Here is a 12,107-nt window from a genome sequence, read left to right as displayed (position 1 = left end):
CAAAGACTCCAGAGGACAAAACTAAACCTAATGGGTAGAGTAGGGAGTATTTAGTTGAAGAGTGGTTGGAATGGAAATCTCTGGCTCCTTCCAATTTTATGATTCTGAGCCTAATTCAAAATATGGTGTTGACTTTTAAAGTTCCATATGGTTTGGGAAAGGGGTATTTCAGGGCCCATCTCCACCTGCATTGCACATTGATATCTTCAGTGTGCCCTGCTTCATGTGCTGCTTCATGTGCTGCTGCCACCTGAGGTGCAGCAAGTAGCAAATGAGACAGATCCTTTTAAAAAGTGGCACTCCAACTTTAGACCTCAGTACCCCGGGAGCTACAGCTAAATTCTTCTTTATTTTCAGATACCTGTCAAAAATGCAGTATTTTAGAATGTGTTTTGTGTGGATAATTGACTATTATCTCATTTTGGTATGCCTCAAAACAGCTTTACTTTTGTTATTCCAATTTTTGTTGCTATGTGATTTTTGTTGCCATCTTCTGAACATGGAGTAGGGGTTGCTGGAGGTGTGTGTGGGGAAGGTAGTTGTGAATTTCCTGCATTGTGCAGGGGGTTGGTCTAGATAACCGTAGTGGTCCCTTCCAATTCGATGATTCTATGATTTGGTGTTTTACTGAATATTGATATTTATTGCTTATTTTACACTGCTGTTAACTGCATTGCAATGACGTTATCTCTCTTCCCTTTTAACATATAAATCTAATGCCTCTGTGTCTGACATAATGCCTTTTTTATTAAGTGACAGGGATCCCAAGGCTACATTGTCAGTGGCAAGATTTATTTCAGTCCTTATAGCCCTCAAACAGATTTACGCTGCTCAAGATCAATGGATCAAGGAGCTTCTAAGGGATAAATGTTAACTGCATTGAAAAGCAGAGTATAACAAATTTAAATAAATGGCAGGGAACCAGCATTTCTATCTTACATCAAACAATGATATCATTGTACTTACTGATGGTTGCCCCTGTTATCCAGCCAGTTTTGCTAATAAATACATCCGATATGTAATAGATTCTTCAGAACTTACCTGAAGGTATCACTTGGAGCAACTGCCTTGCTATTATGGACATAGCAGACTGCATGGCTTGCGACCTCCATTTGGCTGAAACTTGTAATAGGAACTCCAGGATAGCGGACATACTCAATCTGTCCATACTGTGGTGGAGATGTTATCACATACAGCAGCTCCTCTGGTTTCTCAGTACCATCAACTGCATGGAGGACATCAGTGTTCAAGAGGCCTCTGTCACCTTTCAACACAGTCAGGGGTCTTATAAAAACTGCAGTGTTTTCTACAGGATCCATGAAACATGAAGAAAAGATTAATTTGTTTAGGAAAAGGGCATAACAACAAAGGCAGGAAATGTTCCATATATGTGGTAAAAATAGGGTTGCCAACCTCCTGGTACTAGCTGGAGATCTCCTGCTATTACAACTGATTCCCAGCCGATAGAGATCAGTTCACCTGGAGAAAGTGGCTGCTTTGACAATTGGACTCTATGGCATCTCCCCAAACCCTGCCCTCCTCAGGCTCCACAACTAAAACCTCCTGCCAGTGGCAAAGAGGGACCTGGCAACCCTAGATAAATACCAATATGACACAAGCAAGCCTTTAATCATTTATACTGAATAGAAAGTTGTCCCCACCACAACCAATTCAATCCCTGTGCATGTGTGAAGCTAGTAAAATCCTACTTAAACTTGATTTATACTACTAGTGGTCATGTACACAACCACATTGAGGCAGGTTAGGAGGAGCTGGACAGTACTTGTGGTGAACCATGCATAAATGGCCAACGTGAACTAATGTTTAGAAACAATAAAAGAAGTGTAGTCTATGTGAGAATCAGAAATAGAATTACCTTTTTCCATGTTTTTAGTAGTAATAAAGAAAACTATGGCTGGGGATCTGTTGTCTCCATCCCACAAATGAAACACAAAACTGTCATGCTGTTTTGAGCCAATTACTCCAGTGTGCACATATCTCACAGAGTTCACGTCAATGTCCTCCTGGGTACACTGCATTCCATTTTGGAGGGTCACCCAGTCATGACCTACCTAGAAAGAAAAACTGATGCTAAAATAAATAACATCTAGTTTATTAACTAGATTTTCTACAAATTATTCCTCTGGCAGGTGATCAAACTTTTATCTTTCTATTCATTTTTATTTTGCCCTTCTTCCAAGCAGTTTAGGGTGGATGTCAAAAATTTTGTTGCATCTGCTGTTAGGGATGGGGCTTGAGAAGCTCTGGTTATTAGCCACTGTAGCTTAGGATAACCATTTTTTTGGGGGGGTGGGGGGAGTAAGTATGATGCATATTACACACATTGAATAAAAGGAAAATACAGTAGGATACCTCCAGGATCATGCACACTTTCTGTGAACAACTTCCCCTGAAGGAACCCTCCTGGCAGCAGTTTCTCTAATGAGAATGGGGCATCAACGCTTGATTATTCTGAGGACCAAGATGAAAATTATCTTTGTCTTAGCAGTGCATTTCAAGCTACACATATATATTTAGGAAAGAGCAGGATTAAAGTCACTCTCATTCTAACACGAGAGCAATTTGGGTTTTGCCATTGTTGTTGAAATATAAAGACTAACCTTGAGCTGAAGATGTCCATTTTCTGGGATTCTTTCAAATAAATAGTAAATTTGGTCCCTAGGGGTGTCTTTATCTACAGCTGACAGAACAGCATTAGAAATAATTTGGGCTTCTCCCATATTCACCTCTATTTCACCCTTCCTGAAACAAACAAACAAAAGACTCCTCATGTATTGCTTTGTTTTAAAAGAGGGGGGGGGGAATTCTGGCAGGAATAAGAATTGCTCAAAGAAAACACCCCCCTTCACCTACAAGCTTCAAATGCAAGACTTGGTTATGGTAATGGTGTTGAACAGTGACGTTTGCAACAAGATGAACTCAGATTTCCACACTATCAAGTGTAGTGTAATTACAATTGTTTCTACGTGCAGTTATAATAGGGGTTCCAGATTATATCAGCACTGTTCTGCCATTTTTTGTTGGAATAGATGGCCTTTGCTGTGTCACTTAACATCAGATCCAAAAGGGGGTCTGACCAGAGTTAGATGGGTAGAGAGGACAGGGGGCAAAAGGGCCATCTTAGGTCTATCTCTCCCTCTTTCTTCTGCTTTGATGTTGTAGACTGATATTCTCAGGGAAACTTTCACTTTCCCCTCTCTCTCTCCTTTGCTTTCTTCCAAGCAAGACGCTAGAAGCCGTCCCCCCCCCCCCAACAACAACAATGGGAGGGAAAGAATTGCCCTTTTATGAAAGTTAGAATAGCTTAGTGGACTTGTTTGTCCTTTCCTATCAGTGATGTATTTCACCAATTAATGAGTTATTAGTTTGATTAGAACAAAAGCCTGATGTTTCTTTTGTTGCCGAGAGCACACACACGTGTGATCATTTTTAAAGGAGTAATTTCTGCTGCGCACATTTGCCTTTGTGCACTCTGCTACTTAATAGGAATATCAGGATCAAGATATTCCAACATTTTTTTCATGTTATGGTTCCATTAATGCTGTTCCCTGTTTTTTTAAACAAAAAAAAAGCCGTTTCGCAGCTTTTTTTTGTTTAATGGGGCCTTTCGCCCCATTGAAAACAGTGAGGCCGCGCCTGCTAAAAAGCAGGCGCAGCAACACTGTTCCTGGCGCCGGCGTAAAGGGGCGAACAGGGACAGGAAGCCACCGAACAACGGCTCCTCCCTTCGCCCCGCCCCAGGAATGCCCTGGGAATGCCCCCCACGCCAGCACAGCAATTCTATGCCATGGCCTGCGCCACGGAGAGGCTGCACCAGCAGAGGGGCAAGGGGTGGCTCCACACCGCTTGGGCACCGGCGGAACTGCCCTCGCCGCCAGCATAAGTGTGTCGTGATGCGTGATTACATGCACTTACCCTGGCAGCGAGGTCACGCCTCCTCCTAAAAGGACTCCCCCCCCCTCAGGAATGCACGGTAAGACAGGTGTGCTTGCACTAAATTTATTTCATTCTTTAATGCCCCTAGTAGTTGTTGACAGTCTCACGAACTACAGTTGAAGTTTCACATTGGATAGGACAGACCAAATTCCTAGGAAAGCTCAGTCTAGTGTCTGCTTGTTTCTTATCCCTACTTTCTCTTTCTGTCACTACCTCTTTTTTCATTCTATCAGAGACTTCTTTTCCATACCCTCTCCATACCATGTTCTGCAAAGACTGTTTGGTGCAAAGTACAGGATTCTGAGATTCTTCCTTACAGCTAATGGCACTATATTGTGAGGTTTAGACCCAAAAGGCAGAATGACCACCAAAGGGTGTGCAAAGATTATGACTGCTTTGAAATAATCTTTCAACAGAAATCCAGAAAGAACTTGTTGCATTTAAATATAATATTTATGCATGTAGACCATACTTATCACACATTACTGTTCATATTTATCTCCATTTCAGATTTGGCTGCTTTCTCCCTTGTTCTACATAGTGGAATGTCCTTCACTGAGGACTGCTTCTGTGGAACACTGTTGGCATTAGCCTGGGGTTATTTACAGGAGATGAGCTCTATTAATTACTAATTTGCTGTTTTGATCACTGCTGAATCATTTTATCAGGACACATTGACCAATTTGGAATAGGAACATGTGGCTTACTTGCTCAGCATTGGTTTCTCGTCATTAACTGGAATGACCTCTACTGAAATGGTTTTTGACACTTTATGTTTCCCATCTGATAGCTGTATTGCAAAGCCATCAGCTAGGCTGTCAGAGTCATCATGCATATACATCAGCTTCATTCCTAGGAGGTAGAGAGAAGAGATGATAGGAAAAAAGAAAGAGAGAGAAAAAAATAAATGAGCTTTCCTCAAAAGCTCTTTCACATCATTCCCCTGTTTCCATCCACCACCCCACATTCCCTGCTCCAGCATGTCTATTGGTCACAGCCAGCTTGTTTCAGATTACATGGGACAAGTTTTGAACACAACAGCTGTTCATTAATCTATCAGAACACCATGGACTCTCAAACACTGGCAAGGCCGATTTTCTAGGTATTCTGCCTTACTTCAAGAAGAGAAATAATTTGACTCACTCTGTGTAATCCACCTTGGGTCCAAGTGAGAAAGGAAGACTATAAATAATATAAATAAATAAATAAATAAAATACATTTTCTCAGCCCACTAAAACTGAACCCATGAAGCTGCCTAATACCAAGTCAGACCATTTGTCTATCAAGCTCAATAATGTCTGTTTTGACTGGCAGCAGCTCTCCAGGGTCTCAGCCAGAGGTCTTCCATATCACCTACAACTTGATCATTCTTTTTTAACTGGGAATGCCCAGCAAGTTGGGATACTTGCAAGTTGAGTTCCAAAAACAATCGCTCTGGTAGCTCTAGCCAATGAAGGCTAAAGTACTGGATTTAGACTGAAACTCCAAAACCCAAAGAACACTGCAAAATAGAATTAATAAGGTTTATTAAAAAGAAATGTGCAGGAATATACAAATATAAGAGCAGTGCACAGCAAGGAGAAAATGATAAAATCTAAATAGCTAATCTACAAGTTTTGGTTCTCTAATTCAGATGATACCTGCTCTTCTGGCCTTGAAATTACTATGCCCCAATGATCTTATTTGCACATGTGTCTGACTCCCATCTCTTATATCTCTCTCTCTGAAGTCTGCAAAATTATTAAGTACGGTACCCAGAGAGAGGTTGTCTATGATTTTAGCCCCAATGCTTGAACCAACATTTCTGAAAAGCAAAAATACTGCTAGGCAAAGTCTGTTTCTTGACACCTTCCCCACTACTGTCCCCCCACCTCTGTACATGCCCTGTACATGCTCTGTACAACTCAGTTACATTTCTGGGAATCTGAAAATGGATCTTCAGCATCACATGAACACATGAAGTTGCCTTATACTGAATCAGACCCTTGGTCCATCGAAATAAGTATTATCTACTCAGAACAACAGCGGCTCCCCAGAGTCTCAGCTAGAGGTATTTCACATCACCTACTTGCCTGATTCCTTTAACTGGAGATGCCGGGGATTAAACCTGGGACCTTCTGCATATCAAGCAGATGCTCTACCCCAACATGCATCATGCACTTAGTGAGTCATATTTGGTTAAGTGCAAGCTGTTAGGTATATTCAGACAGAAATGCTGGAGTCATTTCTATATGTAAAAAGAGATCTAATTTTCTGTTCTGAGACCTTGTTTAAAGATAGCCTTTAGATCAGGTGAATAAATAAGAGATTGATATTTCTTATTGTTTCACTATATCCAACAGTACCAATTCAAAAGAACAGAAATAGAAGAGGTAAAGCATTTACCGTTTTTTAGAAGCTCCATGGAAAAACTATGCACAGGAAGTTCATGATGCTGGTGACTGTTGATTGCCATTTTATAAAGGATGACATCATTACCATACAATCCATTAACAAGGAACCCATGTTGAGGCTGCTGGAGAACAGTAAACATCAGGGAGTCTTGAGGTATATCCAGATCAACTGCATTAATTATAGATGGATCCAGTTCTTTCATCTGGCCCTCTTGCACCTTAAAAGTGAAAGTCAAAATCACAGTTCTGCTGAAAATAACCTGTGCAAGATGATGGTTTGAGTGCTGAAATAGGACTGGAAGATCATATATTCAAAATACAATATATATACAATATACATATACTATATATACACACAAACACACAATATACATATACTATCTATCTATCCACACACAAAAATATATACAACTGACAGATACTGGAGCCAATTTTGAAGGGGAAAAGCAAGAAAATAAAGATCATATGAACATAACAAATTGCCTTATGCTGAGCCAGATCATTGGTTCATCTAATTCAGTCTTGCCTAATCTTATTGACAGCAGCTCTCCAAAGTAACAGGCAAAGAAAGGTCTATCCCAACATCTTTTATCTGAGATCCTTTATTGGGGGATGACAGGTATCTTTTAGCTGGAGATGACAGCCACAGCTGAAGATGAGAGTCTTCCCTTTCAAGACAGGTATCTTCTTTCTTGCACACCACCATGCAAAGGAAAAAGGCTAATATTTGGGATGCTGTGTTTTTATCCTTACCGTAATATTCCTTGCTATGAATTCTGGGACTTCATCATTTGTAGGGTTGATTAAGACATAAAATGGTGACTCCTTTGAGTGATGTTTCCCATCAGTGGCATAAAGCATAAATTGGTCTTTGGTTATTTCTATTCTCCTATGCCTGGTCTGGACATAGTTTATGTAGAGGGCCTTCACATTTTTCAGCTGAAATGAGCCTAAATATTTGAAAGAAATTACAAATTAACTGAAACACATGCTCAACTTTGTGAACCCAAGGCCCCTCCTGAGACCCATGTCTTTTTGCATCCCAAGTCCCTCTGGCCTTCAAGACCCAGGGGTGCAGATGAATCTATCCATTTTGATAGTGAGACAGGGTCTTTCGATTAAGGCAGGGGTCGGCAAACCGCGGCTCATGAGCCGCATGCGGCTCTTTGGCCCATTGAGTGCGGCTCTCCTAACTTGGTTCGGAGCCCCTGCTCTTGTGCCCGCTTGCGCTGGCAGCCAGGCTGCGGAGCCGGCGCGCCTGAGAGAGCGAGAGCGAGAGAGCAGGCGAGCGAGCGCACTGTCTCTCCCCCCCTCCCGTGGAGAATGGACGGGTCTCCCTTTCCCTTGCCCTCAATGGTTGGGAGGCTCGGCGGTTCCTGGCCTGCCCCGCCCGCCTATGAGCTGTTGGGCGGGCTTCCTTTGGCGGCGCGTCCCCGGCAGCAGCACTGGGCCGCAGCGCCCCGTCTTCTGCGGCGCCGACTCCGTTCCCCCATCGTTTTCTAGGCCTGCGGGTCCCTGGAGGGAAGAGGCACACTTTGGAGCCAGCAGGGGCTTGTCTGGTAAGTGGAGGGTGGCTTTCTTGGCGGTAGACCTGGACTCCCAAGGAGGGGGAAAAGTCCCCCTTCAGAGGCCAGGTCTACCAATTGGCTTCTATGGGCCTCTGGAGGCCAGGTCTACTGCCAAGAAAGCCAATGGGTAGACCTGGACTCCCAATGGGATTCAGCCGGAGGCCAGGTCTACCAATAGGCTTTTATGGCGGTAGACCAGGACTCCAGATGAGGACTCCAGACGGGGAGGGGGAAATGGCAGGGACTTACAATTTAATTTTTTTCAATAAATAAGATCACTATTAAGTATGATATCAAGTTTTATTCAGTGTACCTATAGTTTAATTAAGACTTAAAACTTTAACTAAAGTTTATTAAGTTAATAAACAGTGTACCTACCTATATAGTTTAAGTTTAAGAAATTTGGCTCTCAAAAGAAATCTCAATCGTTGTACTGTTGATATTTGGCTCTTTTGACTAATGAGTTTGCCGACCCCTGGATTAAGGCATATATTTTCCAGGCACTTTAAAAGGATGCAGCTTGGTTGCCTGAGAACTCCAAGGGCATACTAATTAAGGATTTTTGTGTGGCCCTCTGAAGCACCTCACAACCCAGCCATGAATAATGACACAAGTTTTCAGGATAATAACAGAGGCTCCTTCACAATGTAGATTTCTCTGGTAATTTAATCAAAAGCCCAGGAAGTGCTACCAAGTGTTTGCTTGGCCATTGTCAACAAGTCTGATTCATGCCTGCCTCCCAAGTTGATTCAATCACCTTTCATGGGACAGAACTCCCCCCACCCATTACATCACCTAGGTACTCTTCTCCGATACCCCTGTACAGTTGAAAATTTAAACTGTTCTATGGCAGCTCAGATCCTGACCCTCACCAATGACCCTTTCATCATAGATCTTAATATTGCACTAATCACACTGCAACCTAAATTTCACCAGTGAGCAGCTGGATCCTAAAGCCATCCTGGATCCTAGTTCTGCACCAAATTCAGCTCCCCCTATTTGTGATCAGGTAAATCCAGGTGCAAAAGAATGGACCATCAGCCCTCCATTTCTCATAGCTGGTTCTGCTGCCAAACTTTCTTCTGAACTTTCTTCTTCTGAAATCACTGGATCTCCTTGTCAAGACAGGCAGGGTACGCTTTTCCTCTCTCCTGTTCTGCTTCCTTGCCTGATTTAAACTTCCATGTCTTCCTATACTCTTGCCCATTTCTTAGCTTTTTCCTCCCTCAACACTGACCAGCCTTATAGCAAACCAGTTCTCCCTCATAGTACCCTCACCTGGTTAGGGAGGGACTCTTTACCTCTTTTCCAAAAATCTTTCCTCATTTATCCCACCTCATCTCTTGGTCCTTTCTTGGGCAATCCATCATCTTTGTCATTGTAAACAGAGTTACACCCTTCTGATCCCATTGACTTGAATGGACTTAGAAATACTCCCAGCAAGGAACATATTTTATTGGATTTCCCCCCACCCTTTCCCAACTGAGCAATGTCAGTAACTAAAATACAATATATCATGATAATACAATGAACTATAATTAAAAATTATGAGATTATCCTAAAATTTTAGCAGAATGAAAACAGGAAAGTCCAAATGGCACCTTTATGTTAGTACTGGTGGCAGAACAGCCAGGTGAGAAGGCGATAAGGCAGAAGTAAGGATGGAGCAGAGAGGCCATCCATGATGGAACTGTCATTCCCTTCAACTGTAGGCCCTGCAGAATTAAGCTAAGTCCCACAGGGGCCAGGTCTCATTTGACAGAGTGTTTCACCAGGCTGGAGCCAGAGCTGAAAAAGCTCTGGCCCTGGTTGAGGACAGCTGGATACTTCTCGGGCCAGAGACCACCAAGGAGTTGTTACTGGATGAGCGTAATGCTCTTTTAGGGGTGTATCAGGAGAGGCAGTCCAGTAGGTATGATGGTCCCAGTCCGTTTAGGACTTTGAAGGTCAATACCAAGACCTTAAACCTAATTCAGTACCCAACCTGGAGCCAGTGCAGCTGGTGGAGCAAAAGTTGAATATGTGCTCTCCATGGGGACTTTGTAAGGACCCTCGCTGCTGCATTCTGGACCAGCTGAAGATTCCAGAGCTACATTCTGGCTACATTTGTGACCTGTACCTCCCTTGAAAGGGAGACATCCAGCATCACACCCAGGTGCTTAACAGTCAGCGCAGGTGTTAATTGCAGCCCATCAAGAGTTGGGAGCCAGTGCCCCATCTCCGGCCCTCCCCCATTCAGCCACAGAACCTCCATCTTCGATGGGTTTACTTTCTGCTGGCTTTGTTTCAACCATTTCACCACAGCCTCCAGACATCTGGCCAAAGTATCTGGAATGGCATCTGGCCAGCTGTCCATCAGCAGATATAGCTGGGTGTCATCCACATACTGATGACAACCCAGCCCAAAACTCCGGACTAGCTGGGCAAGGGGGCGCATATAGATGTTAAATAGTATTGGGGAGAGAATTGCCCCCTGAGGCACCCCACACATCAAAGGGTGTCGTGGTGAAACCTTTTCTCTAGTGCCCTATATACATCAACCAGCCAAAAAATCTCTTTATCTTCTCTACATTCTTCCTGTTCCAGTCCAAATGCTTCACAGCTGGTTCCCTAGGTTACCAGTTACCTAGAGCTCAGTTAAGGGCTAGGGCAGTTTTTAGTCCAACTATTACTGAAGAACAAGCCAACCAAATATTCATGGATACGTGATAGGAAAGATAAACTGGGACAGATGTAAATGCCCAAAAAACTGCCTGAAGTAGAGGCTCAACTACCCTAGGTGGAAGTTGCCGTCAAGTCATAGATGACTTATGGCAACCCTGTAAGTTTTTCAAGGCAAGACATGTTCAGAGGTGGTTTTGCTATTGCCTGCCTCTGCATGGCCTGAGAGGGTTCTGAGAGAACCATTACTGGTCCATGGTCACCCAGCAAGCTTCATGTGGAGGAATGGGGAATCGAACTTGGTTCTCCTGATTTGAGTCCACTGCTCTTAAACATTATACCACGCTGGCTCTCTAGGCATGCTTACACGGGTATAAAGACATATGGAGGGACAGAGAAGGTGGCAGTGGTCCAGGATCTAAAGACATTGTGTTTTTCATAATCCACACATACCTATACCTATTCCCATGTTGCTTTTCTCAAAGCCTGGGGAAGGTAATATATTTTCGATGTACCCAAATTGAGGAGGAGAAGCTAAAACAAACTGTAAGTCATCTGCATTGGTGTCAGGATCGGTGGCATACAAATGGTTAATTGTAATGGCAGCTGAGGATCCCTCATCCACAATAAACATGGCACCTGCATACAAACAGTATAATGATCAGTATTGTTACTCATGTAGCTTGATTTGCTAACAGATTTCAAGTTAAAGAAATGCAGCTATACCTGATGGCAGAAGCCATTGTTCAAACACATGATACAGATGTTTTCCCTGGCATACCAATGACTCTTTTCACCAAGTATATGAGGAGAAAACACTTGAAAAACAGTTTCACTGATATGCTATTAAGTGTGGTTTATGTGCTGCTCAAGATCAGTTGTTACCTCTGTTTGTCACATCATTAATTGCCTGAGAGCTGTTACGAATTGCTCATAATGAGCCATTTTTCATGCATCGGTGCTTAATTTCCCTACTGGGAAAATACTTCATTTCCAGAACATTGCTTAGGTGATAGACTGCAAATCACAAAGTTATTCATATATACATCGTTGAAAAGTGGTGAACACACACATACACAATACTTGCAAATAGCTCTACTATCGATAATGCGATTCAGTTATAAAGAAACATTTATTGTGCCTTTATAAAGGTGATCTGAAGCCTGGACAAGGCAGTTCTAGAATGTAATTTCTCAGGTCTTTGGTTGTGATTTTTTAATCCTTGGAAATCCCGTTCATATATTGCCTTCCAAACTATTTAAGATAAATGAATATGCACAATTTGGCACTGTCATGGATTAAAAACTTAATTCCAAATATTGTTTGATTCCCTATTACTCTAAAATCCCTGCTTTTAAATTTAGGATATAGTAGATATTGAGTATAAATCTCCTTCTGTTCCTAGTTCAATACTGACTTGCACATGAACATAATAAAACAATACACACAATAATAAACACAATAATAAAAATAGAAATTCAGATTATTAGAGCTTTACAGCCCAGTCCTAAGGGGGGTTAGTGCCAC

General features: G+C 42.5%; 1 protein-coding gene across 1 annotated transcript in view; it reads right to left on the bottom strand.

The window, feature by feature from the left end:
• LOC130492895 (FRAS1-related extracellular matrix protein 1-like) overlaps positions 1–12,107 on the bottom strand; it is a 90,188-nt gene that overhangs the window by 35,249 nt on the left and 42,832 nt on the right. The window contains exons 17-23 of the mRNA XM_056866660.1: positions 11,034–11,219; positions 7,105–7,301; positions 6,344–6,569; positions 4,665–4,809; positions 2,622–2,763; positions 1,877–2,072; positions 1,042–1,306 (exon numbers count right to left, since the gene is read on the bottom strand). Of these exons, the coding sequence (XP_056722638.1) occupies positions 1,042–1,306; positions 1,877–2,072; positions 2,622–2,763; positions 4,665–4,809; positions 6,344–6,569; positions 7,105–7,301; positions 11,034–11,219 (1,357 nt within the window). The remainder of the gene's footprint in view (positions 1–1,041; positions 1,307–1,876; positions 2,073–2,621; positions 2,764–4,664; positions 4,810–6,343; positions 6,570–7,104; positions 7,302–11,033; positions 11,220–12,107) is intronic.

Source organism: Euleptes europaea, unplaced genomic scaffold, assembly GCF_029931775.1.
Source record: "Euleptes europaea isolate rEulEur1 unplaced genomic scaffold, rEulEur1.hap1 H_1, whole genome shotgun sequence".
In the NCBI taxonomy this organism is placed as follows: Eukaryota; Metazoa; Chordata; class Lepidosauria; order Squamata; family Sphaerodactylidae; genus Euleptes; species Euleptes europaea.
The sequence above is the reverse complement of the archived record's forward strand: the minus strand, read 5'-3'. Positions and strand labels throughout refer to the sequence as shown.